This window comes from Erythrolamprus reginae, chromosome Z (genome assembly GCF_031021105.1).
Source record: "Erythrolamprus reginae isolate rEryReg1 chromosome Z, rEryReg1.hap1, whole genome shotgun sequence".
Lineage (NCBI taxonomy): Eukaryota > Metazoa > Chordata > Lepidosauria > Squamata > Dipsadidae > Erythrolamprus > Erythrolamprus reginae.
In genome coordinates, this window is record NC_091963.1 from 39846244 (window position 1) to 39861739 (window position 15496).

A 15496-nucleotide genomic window follows, 5' to 3' on the forward strand; every position below is an offset into this window, starting at 1 on the left:
TGTGTACATCTACATACAGTTTATATAGTAGTGTATATACACATCTGGCATATATACATATAATTAAATAGTATATTTTGGATGTTCAGTAATAGTAAATAGATAGGGGAATTGTATCTCTGTGAGGGAAGGAGATGCCAGGCACCCTAACCCTAACCCAAACCCTTGACATGAGAGACATCAAATTGGCCACCTTTAAGCCAGTGACATGATCTTTAAGCCACCCCATCACATGATTGTCAAGTCACTCCCACTTGGTCACATGGTTGGCGAGCCAAACCCACAAAATAAGGTACGCCCACAGTGTGGTAATAAAAAGTTTTGCAGTCCTTCACTGACAGTACTAAAAATTTCTGAACAACTGTAATTAACACTTTAGGACATCTTGGCAAATATTTTGTATTAAATTATTTATATATCAAAAAGATTTGGCTTCCTTCATACTTCTAATCATATATATAGCATTGCATTAGAAAAAAACCATCAGACATTGTTCATGATTTGATACCCAGACCATTCTTGGTTTCATCTTAAATTCTTTGACAGCAATGTTCAGAGTTTAATACAGGAGTCTTTTCTAGTCCTACCCAGAAGTTATTGGGATTGGAGTCAGAGTATTTTTTATAGAAAGCATGTGCTATCATACATACATACACATATACATACACACACACACACACACACACACACACACACACAGAGAGAGAGAGAGACATTTTTCTATGTTACTGGATGAATCAACAACTGGTATAAGAAAGGAATAGGCAGACTAATATATGTCATCAATTACCTGTCCATTAAGGGGGGAAATTTAACAAATGTACTTCAACAGCATTCCTCTAAAAATCTGAATATTTACTAACATGACAGTTAAGAGGTGTTAATGAATGATTCATCCTTGATATTTATATAGGCACCACTAATTTAGTGCTACAGCTCTTCATACAAACCATTTCAAATAGTGTGATTATATCGCCCATGCAAAAACAGGTGGAAGAGCTTGAGAAAATAATTTTACTTTGACTATGTAAATATATTTATGCAAATTGTGTCATCTACGTATTCCTTTTGCTAAGAAAAAATGAGTTATTTGCATTCAGCCATCCCTCATTCTGAACATCAACTCAAAATAGTTATTTTGAAGAGAAAAAAACCAAATTATATGGGAATATAAATAAATCTTACCACTCCAATTGAAAAGTAATTATTAATGATGCTGTAAGGCACAGGATCTCCTTTTTCATCTTTATCATTAGGTGTGACTTCAAATTTCCACCTGTCCAGCAAGATTTCGGTACTGTTCTCAATATCTTTTAAAATCTTGAGAAGATTCTCCCCTTCATATCCTTTTGAAAAAGAAATAAAGCACTGTGATTTGAAATGGTGGATTTAGGAACCTGGTCACTATCTCAACATTAATACACGAAATGTCCATTTAACCTAAGCCAGGTCATTAACACTTATCTATACCCACTAGTTCTGCTTTAAGGATTTGCCACCATTTCAGCAGTAAGGGCACAGACACTAAAAGTATGGATTTAGGATCTTCCTACTAATTAGGTAGCTGAGTTGGTAATCAGACATTGCACTGCAAAACGTAAAACAAAGCAACTAGCCTACCACAAATGTTATTGATAATCACTTGACAACCTGTTTATTGCTTAATAATTGCAAAATAATTATCTGCTAACTTGATTGTTCAAGGGACAATAGCAGCAAGTGGGTGAAGAAGGGGTAGCAGCGCTGAAGCAAGCAATATCAAAGCAAAGTTCATTAATGGCGTTATGTTAAAGAATACTCAAATATTATCAGAGACACCCTGGCATGTGAACAAAAATGGAATCATGCCATTCTATTTGGGCTCAAAGTCACTAACAAACCTGATATAGACTAAATTCGAAAAATCATTGCATCCAATTTCCAGCTGGTGAAATCATTGAAGTGACCAGAGATGGCCCGGAATACAAATATAGAGATGGTTCAGTAGCCCCCAAATTCTGCAGAGCGGTTCTCACAAATGAACTTAGCAAACGCAAATTCATTAAGACCATAAACTCATTAAACAGAGATGACTCAAACCCTAAAAAACTTCACTTATCAATTTTACAATGTATACAATCCCGTGAACTATGAGCATATCTTAAAAAACATCAAGACCAAGGCCAAATTGATCTTTATATCGACTACCATGCTGGCTACATCAAAACCAAGTTACGCAATTCACCAACCAACTCCCAAACCATCATCAACCAAAAACACCCCAACCTCCAAACTACCCTCAACCAAGATCAACGGCTCATTAACCGCTATCTTCAAACCACCATCACCCACAACCGTCCTAACTTCCAATCCATCACTACTCAAAACCAACTTTCAATAAACCAAGACTAGGTATGTATGCCCCTTACTTCCTCAACACCATCCACTGCTAATCTCAAATGTAAACTGATGAACTCAATCTTTTTGAAGGGTAGCAAAGAGAATGCAATTGCTAGTGATACAATCACAAAGATTGTTTATGTATAGTATAAATAGTGTTGGTCCTTAAATTCTCTTTGCTACCCTTCAAAAAGATATTGACCACGTAGCAGAATGGTCTAAAACCTGGCAACTTCAAATCTCCACCACTAAATGCTCTGTCTTACACATTGGTAAAAAGAATTAGAATACTAAATATAAACTTCAAGGAATTGAACTTATTGATAACCCTCAATCTGTCAAAGACCTTGGAGTACTCATATTCAATTCAATTCAATTCAATTATTAGATTTGTATGCCGCCCCTCTCACATACATACCAAACACAAAATATAAGAAAGCCTGGGGGAGATGTCTTAATTCCCCCATGCCTGGTGATATAGGTGGGTCTTGAGTAACTTGCGAGGTCATATCCAATGACCTAAGTCCTAGAGCCCACTGCAACAACATTGCCAAAAAGGCTTTAAGAGTTGTTAACCTAATTCTTCAGTTTCTTCTCTGGTGATTTTGAACTGCTAACAAGAGCTTACAAAACATTTGTCATGCCAGTCGTAGAATACAGCTCACCTGTATGGAACCCACATTGCGTATCTAACATCAACACAATTGAGAGAGTCCAGAAATATTTCACAAGAAGAGTCCTTCACTCCTCTTCTCACAACAAAATACCTTACTCCACCAGACTTGGAATTCTTGGATTAGACAATTTACAACACTGTCGTCTCTGTTCCGACTTAATTATAGTTCATAAAATCATATACCAAAATGTCCTACCTGTTAACGACTACTTCACCTTCAACCGCAACAATACATGAGCACAAAATCGATTTAAACTAAATGTCATCCACTCGAAACTTGACTGTAAAAAATATGACTTCAGCAACAGAATAATCAACGCCTGGAACGCACTACCTGACTCTGTGGTTTCTACTCCGAACCCAAAAACCTTAGACTATCTACAATTGACCTCTCCTCCTTTCTAAGAGGTCTGTAACGGGTGTGCACAAGCGCACCATCGTGCCTACTGTCCCTGTCCTATTGTTTTCTTTTGTTACTTTTTATCATTACTTATCTAATGTTTTATTCGTACAAATTACCATCCTATAATTGTTAGAATGAATGAATGAATGAATGAATGAATGAATGAATGAATGAATGAATGAATGAATGAATGAATAAATAAATAAATAAGGTTTCAGGGGGGGGGGAAACTTTAGGGACTTTGATTCAATGGATTTCTGTATATCAATAATAACATGACTTGGATAACTTAGTCATTGCTCATAAGATCTTACCTATCAGAGCATTCATACGCAATACAAAAAGAAAGACCCAATCAATGGATTAATATGATACATATATATATATACATACACACACATACATGCTCACTCACTCACACTCACACATAGTATTATTTATCTTTATCCTAAGTTATGAATGTATTTAGTATTTTATTTCTGTTATACAAAAGATACAGATAGCTTTATTTCTTCAACATTATATATTTTTCTAAGTGCTCCTGAGGTTACTATACCAGCCACTCCTACCAGTCAACTAATACACAAGATTTGCTAGTTCTATGCTCCTAATTGTTCATGCCTCTTGATAGATATCAGCTGGCACCTCTTGTTCATGCTTAAATCTCTTACTATGTCTTTCTTCTATTCTTTTTGGTAATGGAAGCAAATAGTCCTATAGTCTTTCTTTCTCACAATAATTTTAATATGTATGTTAGTGTGTGCCTTTGCTTATGTATATTGAAATGAGTACTTCTGTTTATATACTGCTCACAAAAATAAAGGGAACACTCTAGATCTGAATGAATGAAATATTCTCATTGAATACTTTGTTCTGTACAAAGCTGAATGTACACAACAGCATGTGAAATTGATTGTCAATCAGTGGTGCTTCCTAAGTGGACAGTTTGATCTTATACACATATACATAAATGCAGCTGCTATCATTATAATCCTGTGTAGCTTCTGCTCCGGTTATCTCACACTACTAACCAAAACATACAAAATTTTTGCCAGACCAATCCTTGAATACAGCTCATCTGTTTGGAACTCACACCGCATTTTGGACATATACACTCTAGAAAATGTCCAGAGATACTTTACTAGAAGAGCCACTCTTCCACTCACAATAGAATACCCTATTCAACTAGACTTACAATTCTAAATTTAGAAAGCTTAGAACTATACAGTGGTACCTCGAGATACGAGTTTAATTCGTTCCGGACCTGGGCTCTTAAGTCGAGCAGCTCTTATCTCGAACGACTTTTCCCCATAGGAATTAATGTAAATAATTTTAATTGGTTCCAGCCCTCAAAAAACTCACAAAGTTAGTCTAAATTATGCAGAAAGACATGTTTTTAATGAAGAAATGTACATGTACATATAAATGAATAATGAAGTTTCTTTCACTTAACTTGTAAACTTTCTTAAACTTTTAAATTTACATATGTTCAACTTCTCTGCCACCCAATCCTGTAGGACAGAGGTCCCCAACCCTTTTTGCACCAGGGACCGGCTTTAAGCGATCAAGAGAGGAATGGGTGAATGAATGGACGAAGGGTGGGAAGGAAGGAAGGAAAGAGGGAAGGGACAGGAACAGAGGAAGGAAGCAAGGAAACTTATGAAAGGGGAGAGTAAGAGAGGAATGAGTGAAGGGAGGGAGGGAGGGAAGAAGGTGGGAAGGAGAAAGAAAAGAAGAAATAGAGGAAGGGAAGGTAAAAGAGAGAAAGAAAAAGAGCAAGAAAGAAAGAAAGAAAGAAAGGGGGAAGGGACAGGAACAGAGGAAGGAAGCAAGGAAACTTATGAAAGGGGAGAGTAAGAGAGGAATGAGTGAAGGGAGGGAGGGAGGGAAGAAGGTGGGAAGGAGAAAGAAAAGAAGAAATAGAGGAAGGGAAGGTAAAAGAGAGAAAGAAAAAGAGCAAGAAAGAAAGCTGCAAGCACCCCCCCGAGCCCCCCAGGCCGGCTGCAACCTTTTAAAACACGTGCGCCGCTTCGCAGCTGTCTCCTGAAGCCGAACGCGGAAGTTAGCGTTTGGCTTCAGGAGACAGCTCCTTGGCGCTTGTATCTCGAATTTGGGCTTGTAAGTAGAACAAAAATATCTCTCCCCTCCCAGCTCTTATCTCGAGTTGCTCTTAAGTAGAGCAGCTCTTATGTCGGGGTTCCACTGTATTGCTTTAAGCACGATCTAAGCATATCCCATAAAATCATCTGCTACAATGTCCTTCCTGTCAATGACTATTTCAGCTTCAGCCACAACAACACTAGAGCACACAACAGATACAAACTTAAAGTAAACCACTCTAAACTCAACTGCAGGAAATACAACTTTAGTAACCAAGCATGGAACTCACTACCAGACTCTGCAGTATCATCACCTACCCCCCCCCCCCCCAAATTTACCCTTAGACTATGCACTGTTGACCTCTCCCGATTCCTAAGAGGTCAGTAAGGAGTGTGCAGAAGTGCACCAGGGTGCCTTCCGTTCCCTGTCCTAATGTTTCTCTTTTACTAGTATCATGTATATAAATATTATATCTTTGTATACCATCAATACATACTTTACAAAACAAACAACTAAATAAACACACTATAATAACAATCCTTTACCATTAAGTAGTCTTCCAATCACATGATTCAATGAAAATACATAGCAGCCACCAGACCATTATTGGGCAATTTTTTTTGAATTGTATTTAACAATATAGATTCAATTATATGTATGTACACAATGGTGTGTTTGTGGAATAGTAGAGGGGAAAAAAGACCTAGCACATTGTTTCTTATTATAAGATACTAAATTAGAATTGCTAAGCAACATACTCAGCAGCAATGGAGCAAATTCAGTGTATGCTAAAGGTTATTTGTTTAATAATTTATAATCCATGCAAAAAGTCTGTGTCACTGAGAAGGGAAAATTACTTACCAGCATAAAAAATTGTTGTTATTCGTTCTGCTCTCCAATCCTATGAAAGTTTCAGAGAGAAAATAATCAGTCTTATGGCATCCATAAGGAAGGAGGCAAAGAATGTTGAAAGAATTTTTCTTGGATTAACAGTGGGCTTGCAAAGTGATTGAGCCCTAATCCAAAATGGATAGTCAAGAAGAAGAAGAAGAAGAAGAAGAAGAGGAAGAGGAAGAGGAAGAGGAAGAGGAAGAAGAAGAAGAAGAAGAAGAAGAAGAAGAAGAAGAAGAAGAAGAAGAAGAAGAAGAAGAAGAAGAAATGGGATTTCAGTAACAGCATCAGAGAACATGGGCTCTGAAAAAAAATGAATTATCATCTTTTATTATATGATTCCACTTTCTTCTACTCTGCAGAAGATTCCAGGGAACGCAGAAAGAAGTTCTAGAGAAGAGTTTACGGAATACAATGAAGAATGCTGGTTTCTGCTGTTCGTATACCCTAGTGGTAAAACAATGTGTACCACGTATAATTGACTTTAGTATAAAATGTTAAATCACAACCATATTCAAGGAGTACTTTTATATGAATCCGATTTTTGTCATCATGAAAAAAGGTCAACGTTTTCCTAGAGAAATCTATCCTTCCATTGAATATGTGAGGTGAACTTTTTGCAACTTAGCTACAAGTGATACTTTTCAGTTATAATGAATAAATCAGAAGATAGAACATTATTAAGTATTACATATTACTTAAATGCATTAGATAATGAAATATATTTTATAGAAGTAGAATGTGCACATAAATTGAGCCACACTTTATATAAGTGCAGGATATCTTCTTAAAACTTTTGGAAAAGTTAGGATTTTTTATTTGAATTATATAGAATACAATCATTAGACCAACTATTTTAGGCCAATGTATGCATTGAAATTCAAACATATCCCTGAAGTGAGTAGTTAGGAAAATATTGTTAACAAAGTGAGTATTTGTTGCTAAGAGGAGACTCAAAGATTTAATATACCATTGTTCTAAGATACAGAAAGCTAATTGCAAATTAAAATTAATTTAAGTAAATAATACAATTATTAAATGTTTTATTAGTTTATTAAAATGTAACAGAAATAATCTGAATTAGGCAGTCAGCAGAAACTAATTTCAAAAAGAAAATGCCTTCAAATTAAGCATTATAAGAAATGAAATGTTACAGATTTTGTACAAATTTAGAATTTAGTGCTGCCTCCTAAATAAATTGCACTTAGTACAACAATAATGTCATCATTCTAATAATTATGCTCTATTAACAAGCTTCTACCTGTAGCATTTGCAAAAATAATACCTCTTCTAAATATCTTTTGTTTACAAGAAAACAATTCATTATGTGAGATAGGTATGTGAAAAGAAAAAAGAACCACAATGATTTTGCTTTATTTTCAAAAATTAAGAAAAATATCAAGACATATTCTCCCAAATTTCTAATCATAAATTACGGTATATGATGGATTAATTAAGAGTTAGTAAGAATAACATTATTTTTCTTGATTTTGTTTTTTTTATTATTGGAAGTTTAGAAAACAAAGGTTAATTTAAAGAAAATTACACAAAATAATTTATTAATTGGAACAAAAACTTAGATGTGATAAGACAGAATTAGAAAGACACCTAGAAATATTTACAGGGAGAAGATCCAAACATGCATAAATCCATGATTTTTAGCAGGCAAAAGTAAGAGATATAGAAAGTGGCAAAGAGCTACTATAACAACATAGAATTGGTGACATGGAACTAGAAGACCCTACTGCACATGGAACCAGAAGACCAAACAATTGATTATATAGTGGAATTGCTTTTAAATCTATGATTTTTTTTTTTTCTGAAGCTGTTAAAAATTAATTTTAAGGCATGGCTCATACAAAGGAATACATAATACCAAGTATTTCAAGAACAACTAGATATGTTAGATATGTCCTTATAAGAATAAAAGTGATACCGACTTCCTGAGAAAGCAGTGAAAAAAGCAGTCTCAAAGTGTTTCATTGTTAATCAAGAAGGGAGCTCAAAAACCTGAGGGCACAGTTCAATAGACAGATCTAATTTAATGTATGCTATCTTAACCCATTTTTCAAGCAGAAAAAAATAAGCAAACTAGCTCTGAGAAAATGTACAGAATTGTAAGGTGAAGTAATCTGATTCTAAGTTACTTATTTATTATTATTTTGAAATCTCATGGTTTCTTGTTAATGAACTAATCAGGTACATACTAATTTCTTTTAAGAGTAGAAAAGTATACAGGTTCTCTTAAAAGTTAGAATAAGGACAAGACAAAATTAAAGGAATACTCAATAAGATGTTTCAACGAGGGTTCACTAAAGTGGCAATAAATTATGAATTAGAATCTTCTGCAGATAACCATAATAAAAGTCATTTTGAAACTTCCCTGGCAGAACTTACAACATCAAAGCCTCCTGTTTCCTTGTCTTATCTTTATATAACATCTTGGACAGGTTTTCATTCTCCTTCTTTGCATAATCTTATAAATCAAGTACTGGAATACAAAAATAAATCTGGTCTTCATATTTTGAAGAATGGAAACAAGGTTACAGGAGGCTTATTTTAAATGAAACACTTTTTAAATTTATTCTTTGCCTCCATGGATCCTGATAGAGAGCACCATAAGACTGGTTGTCTGAAATCTACTGCAGGATGGGAGAAGGAGAGAAAGATACCCAAGCATTTACAAATACCGTAAATTGACTTATCATAAGATCATAAGATACCCAAGCATTTACAAATACCGTAAATTGACTTATCATAAGATCAAACCATAATTTGGTATATGACCAATTATTAGGAAAATAATACTATCATTTATGATTTGATTTTCCCTTTACTATTATCATACTTCAATGAAGCTCATAATTTTAAAAAACATTTCTTCACACTGTGCAAATAACGTAACAAATTTGTGGAAAATGCATATCCATTGGTTTCAGGTTCCAAATATATAAAACTCATCTTTGTCGCCAGGCCTGGGAGTCTTCGGAGAGGGGCGGCATACAAATCCAAATAATAAAATAATAAATAAATTAGATCTCCCCCCCTGATCAATGAGCGTTTTTAGTGTGACTTATCGAATGATAGTGAATGTTCTAAAGTGTTTTAGGATTTTTAAGGTTTTTAAAATTATATTTATTGGATCCATTGTACTACTACGGTATGTTATTTATATATGTTGTGAGCCACCCCAAGTCCTCAGAGAGAGACATCATACAAATCCAATTAATAAATAATAAATAATATGAATGGATAAATATTGCATATGTTAAAAAATGAAAGCAAATTAACACAATTTACATATTCTACACATATAAATTCTTCTAATATGTTATCTACTAAGGAGACCTGTAAAGTGCAATTGTTAACTGGCCACTGATCACTGAAAATGTATAAATAAAACACTTTATATTTTAAATAGGCTCATTTTTATTTACCTCCTCCCCATCTCAGACATCTGGCTAAGTCATTCCCAGTTCCAAGAGGGAGAATAGCAACAGGAGGATGCTTAATCAAATTTGCTTTGTCTGTAAATAAAAAAATGCATAGTTTAAGACAAATAGCATATATAATAATATAATAGATATAAAAATTTACTATATTAATATTATGGTTAGATATTGTTGTAATAAAAACTTGTGTCCTTAAAAACGTATCAAATGAGAAGGAATATGCTAGTAGCCGACAAGAGGAAATTACTATCTCCCAAAAACTAATTTTCCATATTTAGGATACAGTACATTATGAAACTAATTATCATGATCAAAAATCAATGGGGGGAAAATCAATGATTATGGTAACTGATGACTCACCAAGATAAATGCATCCTAGCAATATATTGCATTCTGGAGTGAGAACTGTAGATAATTTACGTGTATGATAAATTAACAGTGTTTCCATTATCCATAGACCAAGGGGTGAAAGATATCAGTGAAATTATAAAAAAATTAAGTAGAAAACTATACGAATAGCAGCATTTAGTGCGCAGCAGAACTCAAACAACTTTGAGCTGGTCCTATTTTGTAAGGCACAGTTCCTTTGGCATTGACAGTTAATGATCATACAAAGTGTTCTATCCTGGTCTTTTCAGATTGAACCAAACAGCTAAAATCCACGATTTAAGCTTTGAATTACACTCTTTATTTGAAAAAATGGTAGAAAGCCGTTCTTAAATATTCAGGGAATATTTTTCTCTGCTGCGAAATTATCAGATAACCTTCCGGGAAAGGCGCCAGTTTCGAGCCTAATAGCCTTCCAGCAATATAAGACAGGGAATGAGTCACAGAGTATAAAATACAGCTCACCATTTCTCTCAGGTATACAGTTTCTGGACAGGGAGTCTCTACTCACAGTCACTCATGCCCTTATCACCTCAAGGTTCGACTGCTGCAATGCTCTCTACATGGGGCTACCTTTGAAGAGTGTTTGGAAACTACAAATTGTGCAGAATGCAGCCGCACGAGCAGTCATGAGACTACTCAGACATGTCCACATCTCTCCAACACTCCACGGTCTGCACTGGCTGCCAATTGGTTTGCAAACTCAATTCAGTGTTGCTTATGATCTATAAAGCCCTACATGGCATGGGACCAGATTATTTACAGGACCGCCTCCTGCCCTATGAATCCCAGCGACCACAGAGTTGGCCTTCTACAGGTCCTGTCAATTAGACAATGTCGCTTGGTGGTATTCTGATTCAGGCTATTCAAATGATAGTTGAATAATTTGCTTCTCGGACACTTAATGTTCAAACAGTAACATTTCTATTTATTTCTTCTACTTCATTCAGTACAATACAATTCTGTGACGCAGCAGAATTATTTTCATTTTTTCCCATGATAAACTAGCTCATTTATCTCTATAATTTCTTCACTGGCTGCTAGGAGGCATGTTTTAATTATCTGTGCTGATTAGGAAGACAATAAAAATGCAATAACTCACACAATAAAAACTTCACATTCCAGAGCGTTTTTAGGCAGGGTCCATGTTGACTGGATGTCAAATTCACGCAGGCAGTTACTGCTTCCGTCCAACTCCGGATGTGATGTAATTAATTAATTAATTAACTACGCTCTAAACTGCATCTTAAATCTCTTCCCAGTAACCTTCTCTGCTACCTTCTGAATTTTGCATCTATCTCAAATCCTGACAGCTGGAACTGTCTGCAAGCTTTCCCTCAAAAGCTCTTCTCTCATTTCAACTTCTCCCTCGCTAAAATTCTCTTCATCTCCTAAATCAGGTAAATTGACAGGTTCCATTTCACCTTCCCCCTCTGAATCTGAGCATTCCAACGGCTGACAGAAAGCACACACAACAGGGGGGGACCTGGGGAAAAGCCTTCTCTGTGGGGGCCCCAGCCCTCTGGAATCAGCTCCCCAGAGATTCGTACTGCCCCCTCCCTCACCTTTTGTAAGAGTCTAAAGATTCGCCTTGCCGCTAAGCTTGGGGTCATTAGATTCTACCCCCTGGCTGATGAATGTATAGTGGGTTTGTTGATCGAATGGATATGTGCGTATTTTAATTGGTTCTTTAGTTTTTAGATGTAACTTTTAATTAATTCATTGGATTTCAAGGTATATTATCTTTTTTATATGTTGTAAGCCGCCCCGAGTCCTCGGAGGGGGACAGCATATAAATCCAATAAACTTAAACTTCTAGCAAACGACTTTTGCAAAACAGAATTCATGCCTTTAGCGGGGCATTTTCTAGAACCCCAGCTCTAATGCAGCGTTGCAACTCCACCCTGAATTTCCCAAGATCCTTTGCTTTTATACCTGCTGGGAATGGTGAGTAAACCCCCTAGAATTAAAGCTACAAAATTACTCCCTTTTACCATACAAGTGTTGTGGTCTGCTTTGTAACCTGAATCTAGCATCTAAGAGTAGTTCAACCTTCATCATCTGAGAGGAGTAGCAGGAAGATTGAGGTCCTCCACCGGTAACTACGGTGAAATTCCATCTTTCAGCTAATATTGCCTATAGACCTGGTAAATTTTCTAACATTGTTTTTTGGATACTCATTTCAATTTAAACTGGGTATTCTATCTACGGGGTGCTGCTATGAATACTGCCTCATTCATGAGCCGCAGAAAGTTGAAATCTATGGGACTTGTATATCTTAAAATGGTAGCTACGCATAGAAGCACAAGGATTTAGTAAGGTTCGTTGTCCAACTAATAAAACCATTGAATTGAATTTGCAATTTGTATCTGCTGACCATGAGAGATCTCCTGGTTTTCCAGCTTAAGGTAGATAGTTAAAGATTTATCAAACTTGGATGGAGATAAATAATTTCATAAAATATTATAATTTTATTTTTGGAATGGATTCTATCACTTCCATACAATCTTGATTGGAAAATGGGAAATAAACAAACAAACAAACATCAAGAACATAAACCCTATTATTCATAGTACCCCTGAAAATCAAATTCTTAGCTTATGCTTTGGATGCAGTAGAAGCAGCAGCAGCTTCACCAAATATCCTTCAGATTTTCCCATCATTGGTTGCAGTAATGGGCCGCAGCCAACATGACTGGAATCGCCAAATAGTTAGTAAAAATGGTGATGCGTGTGCATCTGTGTGCCTTACACACTCCCCCATGCCCCCATGTGATATTTGGCTGCTATGCATGCGCAACAAGTGAAATCTCAAGTGAAAACTCTCACATATGTGAGATTTTGGCAATTTTCAGGCTTTTTTGCTTCTGTGCATGCATGGAAGCAAAGAAATCGGCGAAAGTTGCCAAAATCTCATGTATGTGAGCATCCTTGCATGAGATTTCACTCTGCGCACATGCACAGAAGCTAAATCTTGTGCCAGGGGCACATGCCCACACCAGATACCTGTGTGCGCCGCCAGGAGCATAATGATAGCATTAGAAGCAAGCGGCTCTTCAGTGAGTGGTTGTAGCCAGATCCTTTGGTCCAAAAATCTTATCAAACTTCCATTTATGGATCCATTTGTTATATAAATTATAATCACACATCTGGACAATTTTCATATGGTCTCTCAAACATTTCCGTTTTAGAGAAGGTTGTTGGCTTCCATATCTTGAAGACCCTGGAATAAGTGGATTGCCTTGAAATTTTTAAGTCAGGATTCCTGCCTCCACTTGATCTCTCAGTAGTTTAATACAATCCAACATGACATCTTTCTGACCTGCTTGGGATTGGAGTGAGAGATTCTGTGTTGTGATGATTCTCCTCACTTTTTCAAGTCCAGTTCCAATTAATGTTGGGTGGGGGAGAGGTTGAACCCCAGGCTTCCAGTTTGTGGGGTGCCTTGGAGTCCTTATCTTTCCCCACTCCTATTTACTTGAGCCCCTGGGATTAGATCATCCATCCCCATATGTTTGACATAGTATGTTAATAATACTTAATGGCACACCTTAGCCTAACCAAGGGATAACACCAAGGACCACTCCTGGTGTATGGAGATATGAGGATCTATCTGGGAGGAAAGGCTTTCGCTCAATCCTGGCAAGACTGACTGGCTCTGGGTTTTAAGACCTACAGATAGCCAGTAGTGGGGAAAGGCCTGTGGCTATCCAGTGGGAGGAGAAAAGCAGATCTAAGGACCATCAGGATCTAAAAAGGTGGGAAACAGGGGACAGAACACTTAATGGTGAGGAGTTCCAAGAAAAGCAGGTTTGGTCCTATGCTTGGCCTCCTAGGGCTCCCTCACTCCTGAGGCTCCACTTAATGACCAGAGTACTAGGGAGAGCAAGAATGAGACTCATTAAATTGATTAGATTATATGGTTAAATTAGATTAAATTATTTGCCTAATGACTGTCAGTATTTGTAATATAATCATTACAATTATAGGTCAAGAACTGCCTGTATGCAGTTGTATACACAAACATGTACTGTTCCATAAACATTAATACATTGATTAATGTTACACAAAATTTGTATTATGCATCCAGGTCAGATTATCTATTTAGTAAATCTTAAGAGTTAAAGATAAGGGGTCTGAAAGCTGAATCATATGATTAATAGTTGCAGTAACTAGATATGGCTAGCATAACAAAGTGAAGAACTAGAAGTAAGATGATGGCAGTGGCAATAGCACTTAGACTTATATACCACTTCATACTGCTTTTACAGCCCTCTCTAAGCGGTTTACAGAGTCAGCATATTGCCCCCAACAATCTGGATCCACAGTATTACAATATATGAGCTGTAATCGACAAGAGATGGTCATCCAATTCTCCAAAGCACCTTAGGACAGGACAAGAAGTACCAGGTGGAAGATTGTCAGAGAACCAACCTAGAATTAAGGAGAAATTCCTGACTGCGAGAACAATTAATTAAAAGTTGAAGGTATTATTATTATTTATTATTATTTATTAGATTTGTATGCCGCCCCTCTCCGAAGACTCAGGGCGGCTCACAACAACAAAAACAGTACAAATCCAAAATTAAAAACCATTTAAAATCCTTAATATAAAAATAATCATACATCTCATACAAACCATACATAAAGTGGAAACGGCCTAGGGGAATCAATTTCCCTATGCCTGACAACAGAGGTGGGATTTAAGGAGTTTGCAAAAGGCAAGGAGGGTGGAGGCAGTTCTAATCTCCGTGGGGAGTTGATTCCAGAGGGTCGGGGCCGCCAGAGAGATGGCTCTTCCCCTGGGTCTTGCCAGACGACATTGTTTCGTTGATGGGACCCGGAGAAGGCTAACTCTATGGGACCTAACCGATCGCTGGGATTCGTGCGGCAAAAGGTGGTCCCAGAGATATTCTGGTCCGATGCCATGAAGAGCTTTATAGGTCATAACCAACACTTTGAATTGTGACCGGAAACTGATCGGCAACCAATGCAGACTGCGGAGTGTTGGTGTAACATGGGCATCTCTGGGGAAGCCCATGATTGCTCTCGCAGCTGCATTCTGCATGATCTGAAGTTTCCAAACACTCTTCAAAGGTATCTCCATGTAGAGAGCATTACAGTAGTCGAACCTTGAGGTGATGAGGGCATGAGTGACTGTGAGCAGTGATTCCAGGTAGGACCGCAACTGGTGCAAATGACCCCCTCG

The 15496-nt window shown here is 36.7% G+C and overlaps 1 protein-coding gene across 4 annotated transcripts in view; it reads right to left on the reverse strand.

Annotated features, from left to right (window-relative positions):
• The window catches only part of DGKB (diacylglycerol kinase beta), a 345124-nt gene that overhangs the window by 218411 nt on the left and 111217 nt on the right, over positions 1–15496 (reverse strand). For all 4 annotated transcript variants that reach the window (XM_070729086.1, XM_070729085.1, XM_070729084.1 and 1 more), the window contains 2 exons: positions 9887–9976; positions 1186–1346 (listed from right to left, as the gene is read on the reverse strand). In XM_070729086.1, the coding sequence (XP_070585187.1) occupies positions 1186–1346; positions 9887–9976 (251 nt within the window). The remainder of the gene's footprint in view (positions 1–1185; positions 1347–9886; positions 9977–15496) is intronic.